This window comes from Bubalus kerabau, chromosome 1 (genome assembly GCF_029407905.1).
Source record: "Bubalus kerabau isolate K-KA32 ecotype Philippines breed swamp buffalo chromosome 1, PCC_UOA_SB_1v2, whole genome shotgun sequence".
NCBI lineage: Eukaryota > Metazoa > Chordata > Mammalia > Artiodactyla > Bovidae > Bubalus > Bubalus kerabau.
Window position 1 is genome coordinate 162,491,026 of NC_073624.1, and position 17,843 is coordinate 162,508,868.

At 38.8% G+C, this 17,843-nt stretch overlaps 1 protein-coding gene across 6 annotated transcripts in view; it reads left to right on the forward strand.

Moving 5' to 3' along the window:
* CCSER2 (coiled-coil serine rich protein 2) overlaps positions 1-17,843 on the forward strand; it is a 166,580-nt gene that overhangs the window by 68,872 nt on the left and 79,865 nt on the right. For 5 of the 6 annotated variants that reach the window (XR_008699379.1, XM_055537937.1, XM_055537927.1 and 2 more), the window contains 2 exons: positions 3,713-3,803; positions 14,170-14,332. Coding sequence is in view for 5 of the 6 variants with exons in the window: in XM_055537937.1 (XP_055393912.1) it covers positions 3,713-3,803; positions 14,170-14,332 (254 nt within the window). In the remaining variant the exon portion in view is untranslated. Of the gene's footprint in view, positions 1-3,712; positions 3,804-13,310; positions 13,463-14,169; positions 14,333-17,843 lie in introns of those variants that run through there. The other variant, XM_055537956.1, reaches the window with a different exon arrangement.

The following is a 17,843-nucleotide window of genomic DNA, read 5'->3' on the forward strand; positions in this document are numbered from 1 at the left end:
ACATGGAACAACAGACTGGTTCCAAATTGGGAAAGGAGTATGTCAAGGCTGTATATTGTCACCCTGCTTATTTAACTTATATGCAGAATATATCATATGAAATGTAGGGCTGGATGAAGCCTAAGCTGAAATCAAAATTGCTGGGAGAAATATCAATAACCTCAGATATGCAGATGACACCACCCTTATGGCAGAAAGTGAAGAACAAAAGAGCCTCTTGATGAAAGTAAAAGAGGAGAGTGAAAAGTTTAGCTTAATGCTCAACATTCAGAAAACTAAGATCATGGCATCTGGTCCCATCACTTCATGGCAAATAGATGGGGAAACAATGGAAACAGTGGCAGTCTTTATTTTGGGGGGGGGGCTCCAAAATCACTGCAGATGGTGACTGCAGCCATGAAATTAAAAAATGCTTGCTCCTTAGAAGAAAAGCTATGACCAACCTAGGCAGCATATTAAAAAGCATATTGTGTTGCCAAAAAAGGTCCATCTAGTCAAAGCTATGGTTTTTCCAGTGGTCATGTATGGATTTGAGAGTTGGACTATAAAGAAAGCTGAGTGCCAGAGTATTGATGCTTTTGATCTGTGGTGTTGGAGAAGACACTTGAGAGTCCTTTGGACTGCAAAGAAATCCAGCTAGTCAATCCTCAAGGAAATCAGTCCTGAATACTCATTGGAAGGACTGATGCTGAAGCTGAAACTCCAGTACTTTCACCACCTGATGTGAAGAATCAACTCTTCAGAAAAGACCCTGATGCTGGCAAAGATTGAAGGCGACAGGAGAAGGGGACGACAGAGGATGAGGTGGTTGGATGGCATCACCGATGTGATGGACATGAGTTTGAGAGAGCTCCGGGAGTTGGTGATGGACAGGGAAGCCTGGAGTGCTGCAGTCCATGGGGTTGCAAGGCCTTGGACATGACTGAGCGACTGAACTGAAGGACACTAAGCCATTATTGGGTCCCGACCATCATGACTTTGTCTAAACCTATTAATAATTATCTCCCAAAGGCCCTATTTCCAAATATCCTCATATTGGGGTTTAGAACTTCAACATATGAATTTTGGGGAATGCACACACAAACATCCAGTCTGTAACTAGTTTTAATGGTCTACTTGAAGTTGTTTGAATAAAACAGGTCAGCAGACTGTCCTGTATGCCAGATTTGACCAATCACCTGATTTTTCACAGCCTGAAAACTAAGAATGTTTTTTTACACCTTCAGAGGTTACAGTTTAAATGGTTTTATAAATACCTGCGTAATATACTTGATTCTGTCTGTAAGCTTGTAAAATCTGTAATACTTACTTTTCATCTTTAAAAAAATTTTTTGCCAACATTTAGAGTGATGATGTGTTTTGCTTCCTTGCCCTTACTATACTGTAATTGCAGAAGGTAGTCTCCTCTTCCATGTTCTAGGGGCCAAATTTGTTGTTCCTTAGGTGGTCTCGACTTGAATTTGTTTTACGTTGACTCTAATTTGCTAAAACTTATATCCATCTGATGAACCTTCGTGACACTTGGACATTACCATACTATGAAGAACTGTGTGTTTGAGGGACGATAGGTAACCTTGTAGAGTTGTTGTGCCTTTGTTAAATTAACATTTGTTAACTAGAGCCCCAAGGTGTTGGCTGGTGAACCCCAATTCAAGAAAAGATCACATGGAAACTTGAAGTATAAAAGTTTATTGCTCACAGGTCCTGGAGCAAGCACATGGCATGTGTTGAGGAGCCGTGCAAGGGCAGACAGAGTGGCAGGAGCCTGGGGCACGCGCTTTTATCATCAGGGTCCGTGGCTGGAGTGCTTTGAAGGTTCCAGGGTTGTGGCTGGCTTGGTCAGTTCAAACCAGAAAGCGCAGGGTTTTCATAATCTCCGTGGTGGTCTCATCTAAGGTTGCATAAGGGGCAGTGCCTGGGAGACAGGGGAGATCGTTGCTCAGAAGGGCTGCTGGAGAAGCCCTGTTAGGAACTTACATTTGCTTGTGACTCTGGCTGTTATCGGGGATGAGCTTGGGGAAGGGGCACTTTCAGTCCAAGACCCCTACAGGCTGCTTGGCCAAACAAAAATGGATGCCACGACAGCAATATCATGGAGTATTTTAGCTAAACTCAACTAAGATAGGGATTGTCTTTTACCCAGGGTTGTGCCTTGTGTATATTGGTTTTTATATGTGTTGAATTTTTTTTTCTTTTCTTTTCTTTTTTTTAAAATTTTATTTTATTTTTAAACCTCAAACACTGTATTAGTTTTGCCAGACATCAAAACGAATCCGCCACAGGTATACATGTGCTCCCCATCCTGAACCCTCCTCCCTCCTCCCTCCCCACACCATCCCTCTGGGTCGTCCCAGTGCACCAGCCCCAGGCATCCAGTATCATGCATCGAACCTGGACTGGCAACTCGTTTCATACATGATATTACACATATTTCAATGCCATTCTCCCAAATCTTCCCACCCTCTCCCTCTCCCACAGAGTCCATAAGACTGTTCTATACATCAGTATCTCTTTTGCTGTCTCATACACAGGGTTATTGTTACCATCTTTCTAAATTCCATATATATGCGTTAGTATACTGTATTGGTGTTTTTCTTTCTGGCTTACTTCACTCTGTATAATAGGCTCCAGTTTCATCCACCTCATTAGAACTGATTCAAATGTGTTCTTTTTAATGGCTGAATAGTACTCCATTGTGTATATGTTGAATTTTTGAAGGTGTGTTTTGTGGTTGCCTCATGGAGGCGGGATAACTCCCCTCCACCGAAGTTTGTTTTGGTGTGAGGAAAGATGGTGCTATACATGTAGCAAGAGAATGTGGAAAGACGTACTCACACAGTGAGACTTTCTGGGAACACTAGGGCAGGCACCCAAACTACTCCAGATTGGCTTGAGTGAAGAGGGAAGAGGCAGGTGGTTGTGGTTATTACTGTGGTTAGTGGATGGGCTGAACTGAGGATTCCCACGTGGAGGCTAGATATGCGTGCTTTGAACTTCCCTGATCTTGCTAGAAGAGGTTGACTTTTTTCAGTGTGAAGTTTTGCTTATTATAAAAGCAGTATGTCCTTATTATGAAATAAAGTGTAAAAAGTCACAATCAAAAAGAATACAAAGAGCATAAGCACATGTTGTCTCATGAGGTAGAAAATAATAACAATTCTTTGGTATATCACCATTTGGACATTTAAATGTGTTTTTCAGCATTAAAGATGAAGTCATATTGTACAGATGTAATTGCTTCCCCCCACCATTTTACAGAACGTTTTTCCATGTGTCTAGATAAATTTCTGAAGCATCAAATATAATGATTTATTATTGATGAATGTTAATGTGATTTTCTGTGCATTAGTTTCCTCATCTATAATATGGAGATTATATTAGTCACAAAATCAAAGTGAAGACTAAAATTAATTAATACCTGTAACGTGCTTAGAACAATATCCTACAGGTAATGAACACTGTGTAAGTTTTTAAAATGCAAATAAAAACCAACTGGTGGGGAAGAAGACTAGGGAAAGGATGTTAAAATAGCTTAACCAAGCAAACCAGTTGAATTTATTTATTTATGTTTCTCATTTAAAGATTGTATCTTTAAAATCTTTTCTTAACCATACAAACATTGAGTAAAATCAAATTCTCATATATCAGTGTTCAGAAATAATGATTATACTGAGCTAGGTTATAGCATTATTTTTTTTGCTTTTGTTGCCAGGATATTCTGAATAATCTTGAATCATGTGACCTTGAGGATGATGACCTTATGCTTGATGTGGATCTGCCTGAGGATACACCTCTTGAAAATGGTGAGTGTGGATAATATTGAACCTCCAGAGCTACTTGACAATACCCAGTTTGGTATTTATTATCTACAGACTTCCTAATCTCTGTGGAAGTAGCCTTTTCAGACTAAGAATCAGTCTTAAGTGACATTAAATAGGTTCATTTGCACACTTTAAATGTTTAAGACCTGACTTTGTAGGTCTTAGGTATATACTCTATGTGATCCATTGTGTAGCTGTATCATAAAGTAACTGGTAGATAGTATTTGTCCTTTTATTCCCTTTGTGCCTACTCACTTTTTCTTCCCTTTGTCTCATTTGGATTTTAAGGAGAAATAAATTTAGAGAAAAAGAAATACCTTTTGTCTTATGAAACAGTAGTAAAGATCATTAAGTTAATAAATATTAAAAAAAAAATCAAGATGGTGACCTGAATTAATCATTTTATTCTTTTTACTCGCAAATTCAGTCTGTCTTTGTCTTTGGATCCCAGTAACTTCTGAAGTGGGGCTTTAGGTAATCCGTGTAAAAGACGGGCCTGGATGCTCTTGCCTCTACTGATATAGCATTTGTAGGATTTTCTGTCTTGAAGACTGGTTAACAACCAGAGAGTAGCCTAGGAAGCCCCTAGGGCAAAGATTGAAATGGGATCCTCCTGGTAAGAAGTATCTCAGAGAGCTGTGGCTTCTTTGTCAGTCTGCACTTGCCAGGTTTCATTGACTTTCTGGGGCAGGGGTGAACTAAAAAGGGTAGTAGAGTCCTTTTTATACCCAGTGCTAGAAGAATACAAGGGTATTTTTCAGAGAGGCTGGTTGGTTGTTCTAGTGCTTCACTGAGGTTCTAGGAGCCTGCTTGCTGCTCGCTTCGGTCATATTAGTCAGGCTTATTTTTTCTCCCTTACTTCCAGGATGCTGCATAATAATCACTCTCATAATCTCAGTGGCTTTCAAAATAAACACTAATTTTTTGTTTTCTTGAATCTGTGGATTAGCTGGGACAGTTCAGTCTGCAGGACTGAGTTTAGGTCTACTCATATCTTCTTCATTTTGAAACCAGGACTCCTTGGAGTAGGTCATGCTCATGGTAAATGGCAAGCAGAAGGACAACAGAGAGAGCAGTAATATGCATATAATATCTCTCAAAACTAATCACTTAGAACCAGTCCACTGACAGGTTACATGGCCAAGCCTAACACCTGGGGACTGGGAAGTGTACTCTGCTCACTGTGTGAATCTCTGTGGCGGAGGACATTGGATATGTAAGTCTATTGAAGGACAGTATGGAGCTGAGAACACTATTCTTCCACAGGGACAGAGACTGTTGCATCTTCTTATGGTTCTGCTGTCACTTGGGATACTCCAGCAGTCAGTGCTGAGTTCTAGCCAACTGAGAAAGAAAGGTCACAGCCAATACCTGGGAAGAGGAACAGGGAAAACAGCAGAATGGGATTAGAGTGGCCCAAAGAGATAATAACAAGGGCATTTAGATTCCACTGCAGGGCAGTGCTTTCTGGAGCTTATAAAAGATTTCCCAATAGAACAATAGATGACAGAAAGCTTAGCCACTTTTGAAATCTAAATTAGTGTCCTGGAAGATCAAGTGGAAAAAATATTGTAGAATACAGAAGAAAAGCATAAACCATTAACAATTATAGGAGAAAAGTTAATGAGACTTTGTCATGTAGAAGATTTAATGTGAAGATTTGAGGGTGGCTCAGCTGGTAAAGAATCTTCTTGCAATGCGGGAGACCCCAGTTTGATTCCTGGGTTGGAAGATCCCCTGGAGAAGGGATAAGTTAACCACTCCAGTATTCTTGGGCTTTCCTGGTGGTTCAGATGGTAAAGAATATGCCTGTACTGTGGAGACCTGGGTTCGATCCCTGGGTTGCGAAGACCTCCTGGAGGAGGGCATGGAAACCCATTCCAGTATGCTTGTCTGGAGAAACCCCATGGACAGAGGAGCCCTGTGGGCTTCAGTCCATGGGATTGCGAAGATTTGGACATGACTCAGCAACTAGGCGCGCGCGTGCGCGCGCACACACACACACACACACACACACACACACACAGTGAGAAAGGAAGGATTTACCTCCATGAAATAAATTACATCCTTGGTAATGGATTTAACTTTGACCGAGCTATAACAACTTCTCTCTGGAAGCCTGAGCTAAATCAGGAAGCAGAGAGATGGTGTTGATCTTAGAGCCTGACTCATCTTTCAGTTCAGTTCAGTCGCTCAGTCATGTCCGACTCTTTGCGACCCCAGGGACTGCAGCACGCTAGGCCTTCCTGTCCATCACCGACTCCAGGAGACTACTCAGGCTCATGTCCATTGAGTCGGTGATGGATCCAACCACCTCATCCTCTGTCATCCCTTCTCCTCCCACCTTCACTCTTTCCCAGCATCAGGATCTTTTCATATGGGTCAGTTCTTCACATCAGGTGGCCAAAGTATTGGCGCTTCAGCTTCAACATCAGTCCTTCCAATGAATACTCAGGACTGATCTCCTCTAGGATGGACTGGTTGGATCTCCTTGCAGTCCAAGGGACTCTCAAGAGTATTCTCCAACACCACAGTTCAAAAGCATCAGTTCTTCAGTGCTCAGCTTTCTTTATAGTCCAGCTCTCACATCTGTACATGACTACTGGAAAAACCATAGCCTTGACTGGATGGGCCTTTGTTGGGAAAGTAATGTCTCTGCTTTTTAATATGCTGTCTAGGTTGGTCATAACTTTTTTTACAAGGAGCAAGTGTCTTTTAATTTCATGGCTGCAGTCACCATCTGCAGTGATTTTGGAGCCCCCAAAAATAAAGTCTGACACTGTTTCCACTGTTTCGCCATCTATTTGCCATGAAGTGGTGGAACCAGAGGCCATGATCATAGTTTTCTGAATGTTGAGCTTTAAGCCAACTTTTTCACTCTCCTCTTTCACTTTCATCAAGAGGCTTTTGAGTTCCTCTTCACTTTCTGCCATAAGGGTGGTGTCATCTGCGTATCTGAGGTTATTGATATTTCTCCCGACAATCTCGATTCCAGCTTGTGCTTCTTCCAGTCCAGCGTTTCTCATGATGTGCTCTGCATATCAGTTAAATAAGCAGGGTGACAAGATACAGCCTTGACATACTCCTTTTCCTATTTGGAACCAGTCTGTTGTTCCACGTCCAGTTCAAACTGTTGCTTCCTGACCTGCATACAGATTTCTCAAGAGGCAGGTCAGGTGGTCTGGTATTCCCATCTCTTTTAAGAATTTCCCACAGTTTGTGGTGATCCACACAGTCAAAGGCTTTGGCATAGTCAATAAAGCAGAAGTAGATGTTTTTCTGGAACTCTCTTGCTTTTTCAATGATCCAGAGGATGTTGGCAATTTAATTTCTGGTTCCTCTGCCTTTTCTAAAACCAGCTTGAACATCAGGAAGTTCACGGTTCATGTATTGCTGAAGCCTGGCTTGGAGAACTTTGAGCATTATTCTGCTAGCATGTGAGATGAGTGCAATTGTGCGGTACTTTGCGCATTCTTTGGCATTGCCTTTCTTGGGATTGAAAACTGACCTTTTCCAGTCCTGTGGCCACTGCTGAGTTTTCCAAATTTGCTGGCATATTGAGTGCAGCACCTTCACAGCACCATCTTTTAGGATTTGAAATAGCTCAACTGGAATTCCATCACCTCTACTAGCTTTGTTCGTAGTGATGCTTCCTAAGGCCCACTTGACTTCACATTCCAGGATGTCTGGCTCTAGGTGAGTGATCACACCATCGTGATTATCTGGGTCGTGAAGATCTTTTTTGTACAATTCTTCTGTGTATTTTTGCCACCTCTTCTTAATATCTTTTGCTTCTGTTAGGTCCATACCATTTTTGTCCTTTTTTAAGCCCGTCTTTGCATGAAATGTTCCCTTGGTATGTTTGATTTTGTTGAAGAGATCTCTAGACTTACCCATTGTATTGTTTTCTTCTATTTCTTTGCACTGATCACTGAGGAAGACTTTCTTATCTCTCCTTGCTATTCTTTGGAGCTCTGCATTCAAATGGATATATCTTTCCTTTTCTCCTTTGCTTTTCATTTCTCATCTATTCACAGCTATTTGTAAGCCCTCCTCAGACAGCCATTTTGCCTTTTTGCATTTCTTTTTCTTGGGGGTGTTCTTGATTCCTGCCTCCTGTACAGTGTCACGAACCTCCATCCATAGTTCATCAGGCACTCTGTCTATCAGATCTAGGCCCTTAAATATATTTCTCACTTCTACTGTATAATCATAAGGGATTTGATTTAGGTCATACGTGAATGGTCTAGTGGTTTTCCCAGCTTTTTTCAATTTAAGTCTGAATTTGGCAATAAGGAGTTCATGATCTGAGACATAGTTTCCAGTCTTGTTTTTGCTGACTGTGTAGAACTTCTCCACCTTTGGCTACAAAGAATATAATCAGTCTGATTTCAGTGTTGACCGTCTGGTGATTCCATGATAGAGTCTTCTCTTGTGTTGTTTGCTGTGACCTCCTTTCCGAGGAGAAGGGAAATAATTATTGACCATTTTGAGCTAATTGAACACTAAAGGAAACAGAACCTGGGTGTAAAATAAGTAGCCTTAGGAGGCATCAAAGATAAAACAGTATTTAGGTTTGGTATTACTGGGAAGGAGGGAATGACTTTTCTCTTTATAGCTCTGAAGTCCTGAATGACTATACCCACTGCCCTTGAGGTTTTCTGTTGGGAGGATAGGAATGTTATACGGATTGGTACAAAATTTAAGGAGTCTTCGGGTTTTAGTTCCTTTGAGCTTCTGGTTTTTGAAGCTGTTTGCAGATATGAGTAGAGTTTGGGATGGATCACTCTGGATTTGATGGGTTCAGCCTCTCTAATTCTGCCAATATCAGTGGTATTTTTGTCAATAAGAAGACTGGCACCTGTTGAGATCTGCAGTTTGGGTTTGATTTGGACACAAGTTTGCTGTGACTTCATTATGAAAAGGAGAGTCTTCTGGGATTTTAAGGAAGAGGCCATGAGGAGAATATTTCTCTGGCAGTTGCATTTCTGTACATACTAAGGTAGCATATGTGGTAGCGCAGACAAAGAAGGAAGATTTGTGGTCAAATGTTCCTTGGACAGTTTTGAGCTAGGATTTGGGAACTGTCTGAGAATTGGAGATAGCTACACTGGGTGGTTTAGTGACACTGAAGGGGAGGTTATATAACAGTCATAGGGTTAAAAGTTGGTATTATAGTATACCAATATACTATATAAATATAGCAATAATATATTTGCAAGGTTGTCCTTTACGGTTTAGAAAAATTTATCTTTGAATTTAAGGATAAAGCCAGAAATCGGGGGCTTGATTTCCCCCTCAGAATACTCTGGTTAGTCACTCGCTTACTTTTTCTCTTTTATTTCCTAGGCAGTGCAAGACTCTTCATTTTTTTCTTTAGTGCCCTGCTATTTATATTAATGGTATCTATAAGTATATTAAGAGACTTCTTTCTCCAGTGCTTAATTTATTGGAGTGGAGGCATCTAGTTGTTACATGTGAAAGACATAATTTATTCTGAGCCTTATTCTGCTTTTTTCTAAGGCTCTTTCTAAGCATCAGAAGTCTGGCAATGAGGCTGTTTACCCAATTGCTGCCTTAAAATCTTTTACAGAAAGTGAGGAGGGGGACAAGATCATATCACTTTCAGAATCTACTTCTGAATGCTCTCTAAGGGTGGTCAGTCTAAATCTAAATTTTGAAATCTGCAGTGGATTTTATTCTTTCTTTGCTTATAGAACTAAATCAGAGCCCTTTCTGTGTTCACAGAAAATTCTTTTTTGGCAGCTTCTGAAAGTCCTTTTCCAACTTCTTCTGATTTCAACTGCAGGTGATGTAGTTTATGACACACGATCCCCAAATATGGCACCTTGGCATACTGGATATTTTAAGCTGAAGGAGTTTGAGAAAGTGGCAGAAATAGGAACGTGATTCTGATTTTCTCCTCCTATTGTCCATCGTCCCTGAAACAGGTCATAAAATCCTCATGTGAGAGGTGCCCTCCCCATACCTATAGGAAAAGACCATCCTTATCTCTGAAGACAGATTAAGATCCTAACAAACAAACCTTTGCTAAGCTTCCCCAGTCTACCATGCTTATTCATACTTCCTGCCATATTCCTTCTCCACTCTTCTTTGAGCCTAGCATAAAAATACACAGGTCTAACTGTTTCTTTGGGTCTTATCTTCATTTCCTCAAGAAGGCTCACATGTCACGTATTAGATAAATCTGTATGCTTTTTTCCCGTTAATATATCTTGTCTGTTTTATTTTCAGACCCAAAGAGAGTTGAGAAAAACTTCCCTCCTCTACACAATCATGGGTTTGTAAGTCCACTTTAGGTTTTTCACACTGCCTTTTCCATTCTATTTTTTTTTTTTTGGTTCCTGAAGTTCCCTCTTATGTAGGAATTAATTGGTATAGACATAGGGGCCCTGGATTATCACTTCCTAAAACTGTTTAAATTCCTCTGCATATATCTCCTAAACTTGTTTAGACCTTAGAAAGTATATAGCCATGGCTCTCAGCTCAGAATGAGACCAGATCTAAAAATTCACCTTAAGGAGTTTTCCCCTCTTCTGCAGGAAGATTAACTTTAAGAGGTATAGAGCTTCTGAGGCTTCTGGCCAGCTTGAGGGGGTAGGGAAAGGAGGGCAGAGGGAGAGAGGGGGCAGAAGGAAATCAAACACAGAATGAGGGAAGGAGGAGTAAAAGGCAAAAGGACTTTAGATTTGAGCTGTGATTTGGGAGGATCTAAAGAGAGAGATCGTTCTCTTCTACATTTTTCTTTTACCTTGGTCAAGGAATCTCTTAAGGAAATAGGTTTAGAATCTGAATTTCTTTTAGCAAACCAGTGGGTATTTGAGGTTTGCTTCCTTTTTGCTCTAAAGGGTCACTCGAATGAGCACTTGTGTTATGTACGTGTATCACTTTATTTTCTTGCTCAGGCTCTTCTGATGGTCACTCAGTGCCTACAAATCAGTGCCTGACATTTGGCACATTCGTAGTGTCATCTTAAGGTTTATGAAATTTTCATAGTGTATGTTTTCTTAGATGTACTCTTTACGTGTTCTGTTTTAAACTTTTCTCTGTTGAAAAAGATGTCTTTCATTGCTTCCTGACTCCTATCCCACTAAGTTATGGGGCCTATTAAATTATACATATTTCATGTTGTTTCCTAAGGCCACATTTTTGTTAAACATTTTATTGGGGTAATAATCACAGGAGGTCAGTAGTACTGTTTTTGATCACTTTTTAGTTACTATATTTTCTTCTGGAAATTTTCTTTTTCAGTACTAATGGTGTTTAGTAATAACAAGTTCATGATTTTTTTTTTTAACATGAGCTTTTCTTCTTTCAAGCCAAATTTCATCTAAAAGCTTTCCTGTTCAAATTGTAAAACCTCCTGCACAATACATTTTTTCAGACTTTGTGATGTATATAATTTCTTCCTGCTATCTTCATAGCTAGTTGTTAGTTAGAAATACTATGTGTTATTGGTCATTATTTTCTTAGAAGTTTAAGTTATCAGAGAAAGAATCTAGGTTACTTTTGGCATCACATTTTATCCCTTATCAAATTAGAAGAAATGGGTGTGATGAATATTTAATGTAGACATCTCCATATCCTGTGCCTTTCGATTAGCTGTATTAGATTCTCTTTCCCTCTTCAGAGGGTACACGTGCTAGTATTATTTGTCTCTTACTCATAGTAAAAGAACTACTAAAATCTGCTGCCTTTTACTTGTGTAGCTAGAAAGCCCCTTCAGAAGGCCTTTATTTATTCTCTATCCCTAAACTCACAGGGTAAAATCTGGTGTGTAGATAAGGGCTGCCCCATCCTTCCCTATGATATTACACATTCAGAAGGATTTATTCCCTTTCTTAGTCTTGTTTGTCCTGTTCCTTCATTGACTCTGAAAACTTGCTTTAAATTAACTTCATCTTGTAATTTTATTGGCTCTGCATTTTATTTCTATGTTATTTCTTTCCCTCTGTCACAGAACCCTTAGCTTTTTCTAAGAAGCCTCAACTAATGTTATTAAGTATTTTTGTCTCAGTAACATTTTAAAGTACATCAAAACATGATTGATGGATGCTGTAGGTAAGTAGTATAAGCAGGACATTCATAGTCTCAGAGCAGTCATTTTTCTGAGTTTAAGCCTCCTCTATCCCAGTTTTAACAATAGTCCTCTGTGGTCCTGGAAAATACTTGTTTCCCGTTCTTATTTGCCATTATGCTAATGGTTGAATTCACGTTTCAGTAAAAGTGCTCTATTTGGAGCCTGTGTGTAGTACTAGAAATCCTTAGTAGATACAGCATATCAATTTAATAAGAGCAGCACATTGATCTCTGCAGTATAATTTCCCAAAGTATTTAACCCCATCTCCTGGCCTTGTTATTTTGCTTTTTAATACTCTGTGTACTCTGTGTTGATGGTATCATACTTCAGATTCTTATTACAATATTTCTTCTTTGGGGAGTGGAATTTTACCTAAGTGAATAGGAACTTTCCTAGTGGTCCAGTGGTTAAGACTCCACGCTTCTACTGCAGGGGGGTGCAGGTTTGATCCCTAGTTGGGGAGGTAAGATGCTGCATGGAGCAGCCAAAAAAACCTGAAGGCTTTACCTGCATGAATTAAGAATGTAAAGTAGATATAGATTATCCCTCAGCTACATAGAGTTGCTTAAACTAAAGTAACATTTTAATGCCATGTAGAAATACTTGAGGAACTTAACTGTGTCTATGAGTATAATGCAAATGTGAACTGAAAACATTTTTAAGTTTTTGTATGGGTTATTTTTCAATTTACTTTTGTTTTGCAGTCATATTTTCTACTCCTGATTTTTTTTTTTTGGCATAATGGTCACCATACCTTTATTTACCTAATAGTCAGGTTTTCATTATTGAACTTTAAAAAATATATATATATCTTAATTTATCCCAATAAGATGATAAGAAATCATTTCAAATGTAAGACTTCTTTAAAAATATTTTAAAACTATAAAACCTAAAATTTTTTCCCAAAATTGGTTCCGCTAATGGAAATTTTCTAATAAACAAAATTTCAGTATCTTTTGAAACTTTATTTAAATTGTTACTCATCTACAAGTAATATGTTCACAGTGAGTTCAGTGTATATAAGAATTGAACATATGGACTTTAACTGCATCAGCCTTTCTTTTTTGGAGTGGGGAAGTTTGTTTTTATGTGGTATCCTATGCTTCCGTATATCAAATTCAGGTTTGAATTATGTGAAAACAAATCATTTAAATAATGAGTTTGTTTGTTTTTTCCATTGAGGAGGATTACATTGATTTCTGAAGCTTTCTTATTGCAAGGAATTCTGAACATGCAGGATTTGAACTTTCTCGAGTAATAATTGTTCTACTAGAAAGCCCTTTCCTGTTCCTGGCTTGGGTTAGTGTTTAGCTGTATTTTTAGTAACAGTCCTAACTCAGAGGCTATGTACGCACTGAGAAGATGGAGTCACAGGGTACACTGGGCTTGCTTCCCACAGGGCGGGCTGGGAGTTGAGCAGGAAGGAAGGCCTGTTTGTCAGAGCAACTATGTCTGAGTAGGCAGCAGGCGACACAATGTCTCCCTTGTACAAAGTAACTCTCTTAGCGAGTGCTCAGATATGTGAGGAAGAAGTGTTTGGGTAAGTGAAGGAGAAGCTTGGGGTATTTCAAAGAGATTCCTTTCATGTTTTTGTGGCATTTGGATTTCAGGGAGTGTACTGTTTGTTGCAGCAAAGTACTGGCTTTGTTTTCCGTGGCATTTTAGAATTTTTGAACAAGCTCTACTATCGGCAGTTTGGAACGTTTTACTTTCTAAAACTGTGAGCTTAATTTAAAAAATATGATTTGTTTGTGATGAAAAGTTAATTTGTACTTCTTGAAATCAGTAAAAAATTAACCGTGACATACATTTTTAGGAATGAGTTCTTTCCCAGACTTAAAATCTTCTTCTTTTTATTGTCATTTTCATTCTGAAGTCTGAGCCAATGACTGATAATGATGAAAACCACTTAAAGCTGATTACTGGTGTTTAAAATGTATAATGTTGATTTCAAGGATAATTTGCTTGTTTTAAAACAGGGGGGCTGTTGTTACTTCAGTGACTGTGATGAAAAAGTTTTTTAAATTTACTTCAGTTTGAATAATATAAAGTTCAGTTTTCAACACAAGAACTACTCATTTTTCTTATGGAAATCCTGATTTTTTTGTGTTCAGCTAACATAAATGGCTGTTATTTTAGAATACCGCTTTTATATTTTCAGCAGCCTTTAATTATCAAGCTATAAGTAGTTAACTTTTATAGAGAGTATGTACATGTTTCTAGTGTTTTGCTTTTGGATTTGTCTAGTGGAGTGTGACAATATGAACCGCTTTGACCGATCAGACAGAAATGTTCGACAGTCTCAAGAAGGATTTTGGAAAAGGCCACCCCAGAGGTGGAGTGGACAGGAACATTACCACCTTAGCCATCCTGACCACTATCATCATCATGGAAAAAGTGACTTGAGCAGGTGAGTCTAATTTAAAATATGTTTTCTCTCTTAACTAGTTTTGAATCGTATTTCCCCCCAACCCCTCAGAACTGTTTTTTGCCTTTATGTTTAGAGGCACCGAAAAACATTTCAAGTTATCTGTGGTATTAATTGGAATAATGTGTCTAATTCTTTTGTTTTGCCCTAAATCTTTTTTTCTTAGCTTTGTCATGAATATAAGTATTTATGTCTGCTGTTTGAACTTTAAAGTTTGATGTTACTGTCTAGTTCTCATTTGGAAATGATCAGGTGTTTACTTTGTTAAAGTTTATTATGTTTCAGATATTAATGTGTGAAATTAGTGCCAAGTGATTTGTCTTCTTTTGTTCATATAATAAATTGAAATTTAAAAATTCCTCAAGTATGATGCTAGAATTCTTTTTCTTTTGAAGTGTAACGTAGTCTTTAATTTGGTCAGACCTTATGTATAATGTGGTTATGTAGTCATTCAGAGCTGGGATTACACTCTGGCCTGGTACAGTGTAGCTGTGTTAGCTTAGATAATTTTTTAACCTCTCTCTGCTTCAGTTTACCATCTGTAAAGGATGCTTAATAATACCTTTCTCTCAGGCTTAAGGATCAGGGATAAATGTGCCTGGAGCAGTGTTTGACTTACTGTAGGCACCCAATGGCAGTTATTAATTTTTTTCCTTTTTATTCTCTCATCTCATTCCCCTAGGGATTTAAAGTCCTTTTGGAGCACATTATTAGTACAAATAGTAAAATTGGGTTAAAGAAATAGTGGAAAGGGGGAAATATGAGGTGCTGTAGAGCTCTTGAAGAAAGAAAGAAATTTGTCTCTAAGATTCCTTATAGCAAAAGAAAAGAACAAAAAGCAAAGAACAAAACTTGATCCATACAAGATTTATAATGTTCATAGATAAAGGATATGTTTCTCAGTTGATTTGCTTTTATGAGACAGAAACCTATAAAGGATTGCTTTGCATGAGTTCTTACAAGGAGAACACCTTGTGATGTAGTGGAGAGGTCTCAGACAGAATCCCAAAGTAGAATTAATGACAAATTCCTTAAATTTTTAATTCCTTAAATTAATGATAAATTCCATACATAAAAAATCCTTTTTTATTTGTGTTCTTCAGTTCATGCTACAAAGAACTCTAGTCTGAGAAAAAGTAGTTCTACAAGTGAATCATTGGAGTTCTACAACTAAAGTTCCTTCTGTTGATAAAGTCTGATGCCAGGATGAAATTTATAGAGTCTCTGGAAGAATATACGTAGGACATATTCTCCCAGACATTATTTTGGCTGTTCTGTTCCTTACATCTGGGCTTTTGATAAGTAATGGACATCAGAGAGTTGGTACTATCAGACAAGAATCTGATGTAAAGATAGTCTTCATTGCTAATAATGATGATGATGCTTCCTTCATCTTTGATGGTTGGTTTGTAAGAAGGTCAATTTAAGGCTAACTTATGAAAATTTAGAAGCCTACCTAAAATGTGAACCTTGCATACAAGATAAGATTTATTCAACCATTTAACAGGTATTTATTGAGAACCTGTATGTTGAGTTCTAAACTCTTAAGCTGGAATGAATTTGGAGATGGTGTGAGAGTTGAAAGCTGTAGATTGGTAATGGCTTCTTGGAGCATTGTTTTGAGAAGGGTAAAACAAATTGTGCAGTGTGTGAACTTAGTTGGAATCATTGCAGTTATCAGGTTGGTAGAAGATTTTTGTGCCTTTTCCATCCCATAAAAAGTTGAGTAGTAAATATTTCCTGCTGTCAGGGTGTTCAGAGTATGGGAGAGAGAGGTGTGTAGATAGTTACAATGCGGTAGTACAGTGTAATGATGATAAGTGCCTTGAAGTGATGTGTACAGGACTCCAGGAGCATGCAGTTTTTTGCTTAGGATAGTGGTGTATCAAGACAGTTACTGTTGAACTGATAACTTGACTGTAGCAATTGCAGAGGATGAGTTTCTATATAGGGGCTTCCCAGGTGGTGCTCGGAGAAGGCAATGACACCCCACTCCAGTACTCTTGGCCTGGAAAATCCCATGGATGGAGGAGCCTGGTGGGCTGCAGTCCATGGGGTCGATAAGAGTTGGACATGACTGAGTGACTTCACTTTCCCTTTTCACTTTCATGCATTGGAGAAGGAAATGGCAACCCATTCCAGTGTTCCTGCCTGGAGAATCCCAGGGACAGGGGAGCCTGGTGGGCTGCCGTCCATAGGATTGCAAAGAGACTGAAGCGACTTACATGCACGCATGCAGTTTCTATATAAGGATGAGTATTCAGATGGAACAAATAGTGTGTACAAAGCCATGTATGAAACACTATGGTGTTTTCAGAGAGCTACTTTTAGGCTCACAGCTGAGTTGGTAGGTCATTTGCAGGAGTTAATAAATGTGATCTCTAACTATAGATAGCAAAAACTATCCATGCATTTTAAGATAAAGGGTGACAAGTTTCAACTTTGTGAGACTGTTAATAAGAATGTCCAAAAGAGAATGAATTACCTGGATATAGCAATCTCTGTCCTTGGGAATGATCAAGATGTGACTGATTTTTTATCTGTCAGAAAAGTTAAACATTTTTCAAAAACTGTATTCCTGGATGTCAATAGGTGTAGAAAAGAAAACCTTTGATCAGATGACTATAGGAAGGACAAGTTAAATGAAGATTTTTTTTTTAATAGTAGACTCCAGCACCTTTAATATATAATGATAGTTCTGTGATGTTGCAAAAAGCGGTGAAGAAAAATATGTAGCCATTTCCCAAAACACATGACAACAGACCCTTTCTATGCAGTGTACTTTGAGGTACTAGTGATTTATGGGTCATCCACACTCGTGAGTCTGAATGAGGAGAGAGAAATGCATAATACTGTTGATGGTTGCTGATTTGACTCAGGGCAGAGCTTCCCAACAAATGAATTGACACACACTGGTTTCTTGTGACTAGTTATAAGTTAACCAGCTGATTGATTGATCCCCTCAGGCTTTTGGGTAGATGTGTGAGGTTTAGGACTCTTAGATTTCTTAGAGCCAGTTATGGTGTGGGTGGTAGAGAGAAAAACCTCATCCAAGATAAGCCTTACTCCAGCAAACCTTAGAACTATTATTTTCTTTCTATACCTTGATTTTAAAAGATTTGGATGTGCTAACCCCAGGGCCTTTTAATATATAACATGTGTAAAAGTTCCTCTTCCTATTCTTTGACTTCTTAAATGTTGCTGGTTCCCTTTCTTGTCTGTCCTTTAATTCTCATCATTGTCATAATTAATTATAGGATTATGTCGTATCTGTAACTCAGGGGACTGGTGGTTCAGAACCACTCATCTACCTTCTCTGTGTTTTTGTCAGTACTGCTCTCTCTTTTCACCTGACCTAACCTGTTAGTCCTTTTTTTCTCTCCAGACCACCCCTTTCCCCTACATCGTTACTAGCCAAGTGAAATTCTCTTACATCTTAACATCCTTGACCTCTTCCCCTGCATTTTCCTGATTGTAACTTTTCCCTGAGTGT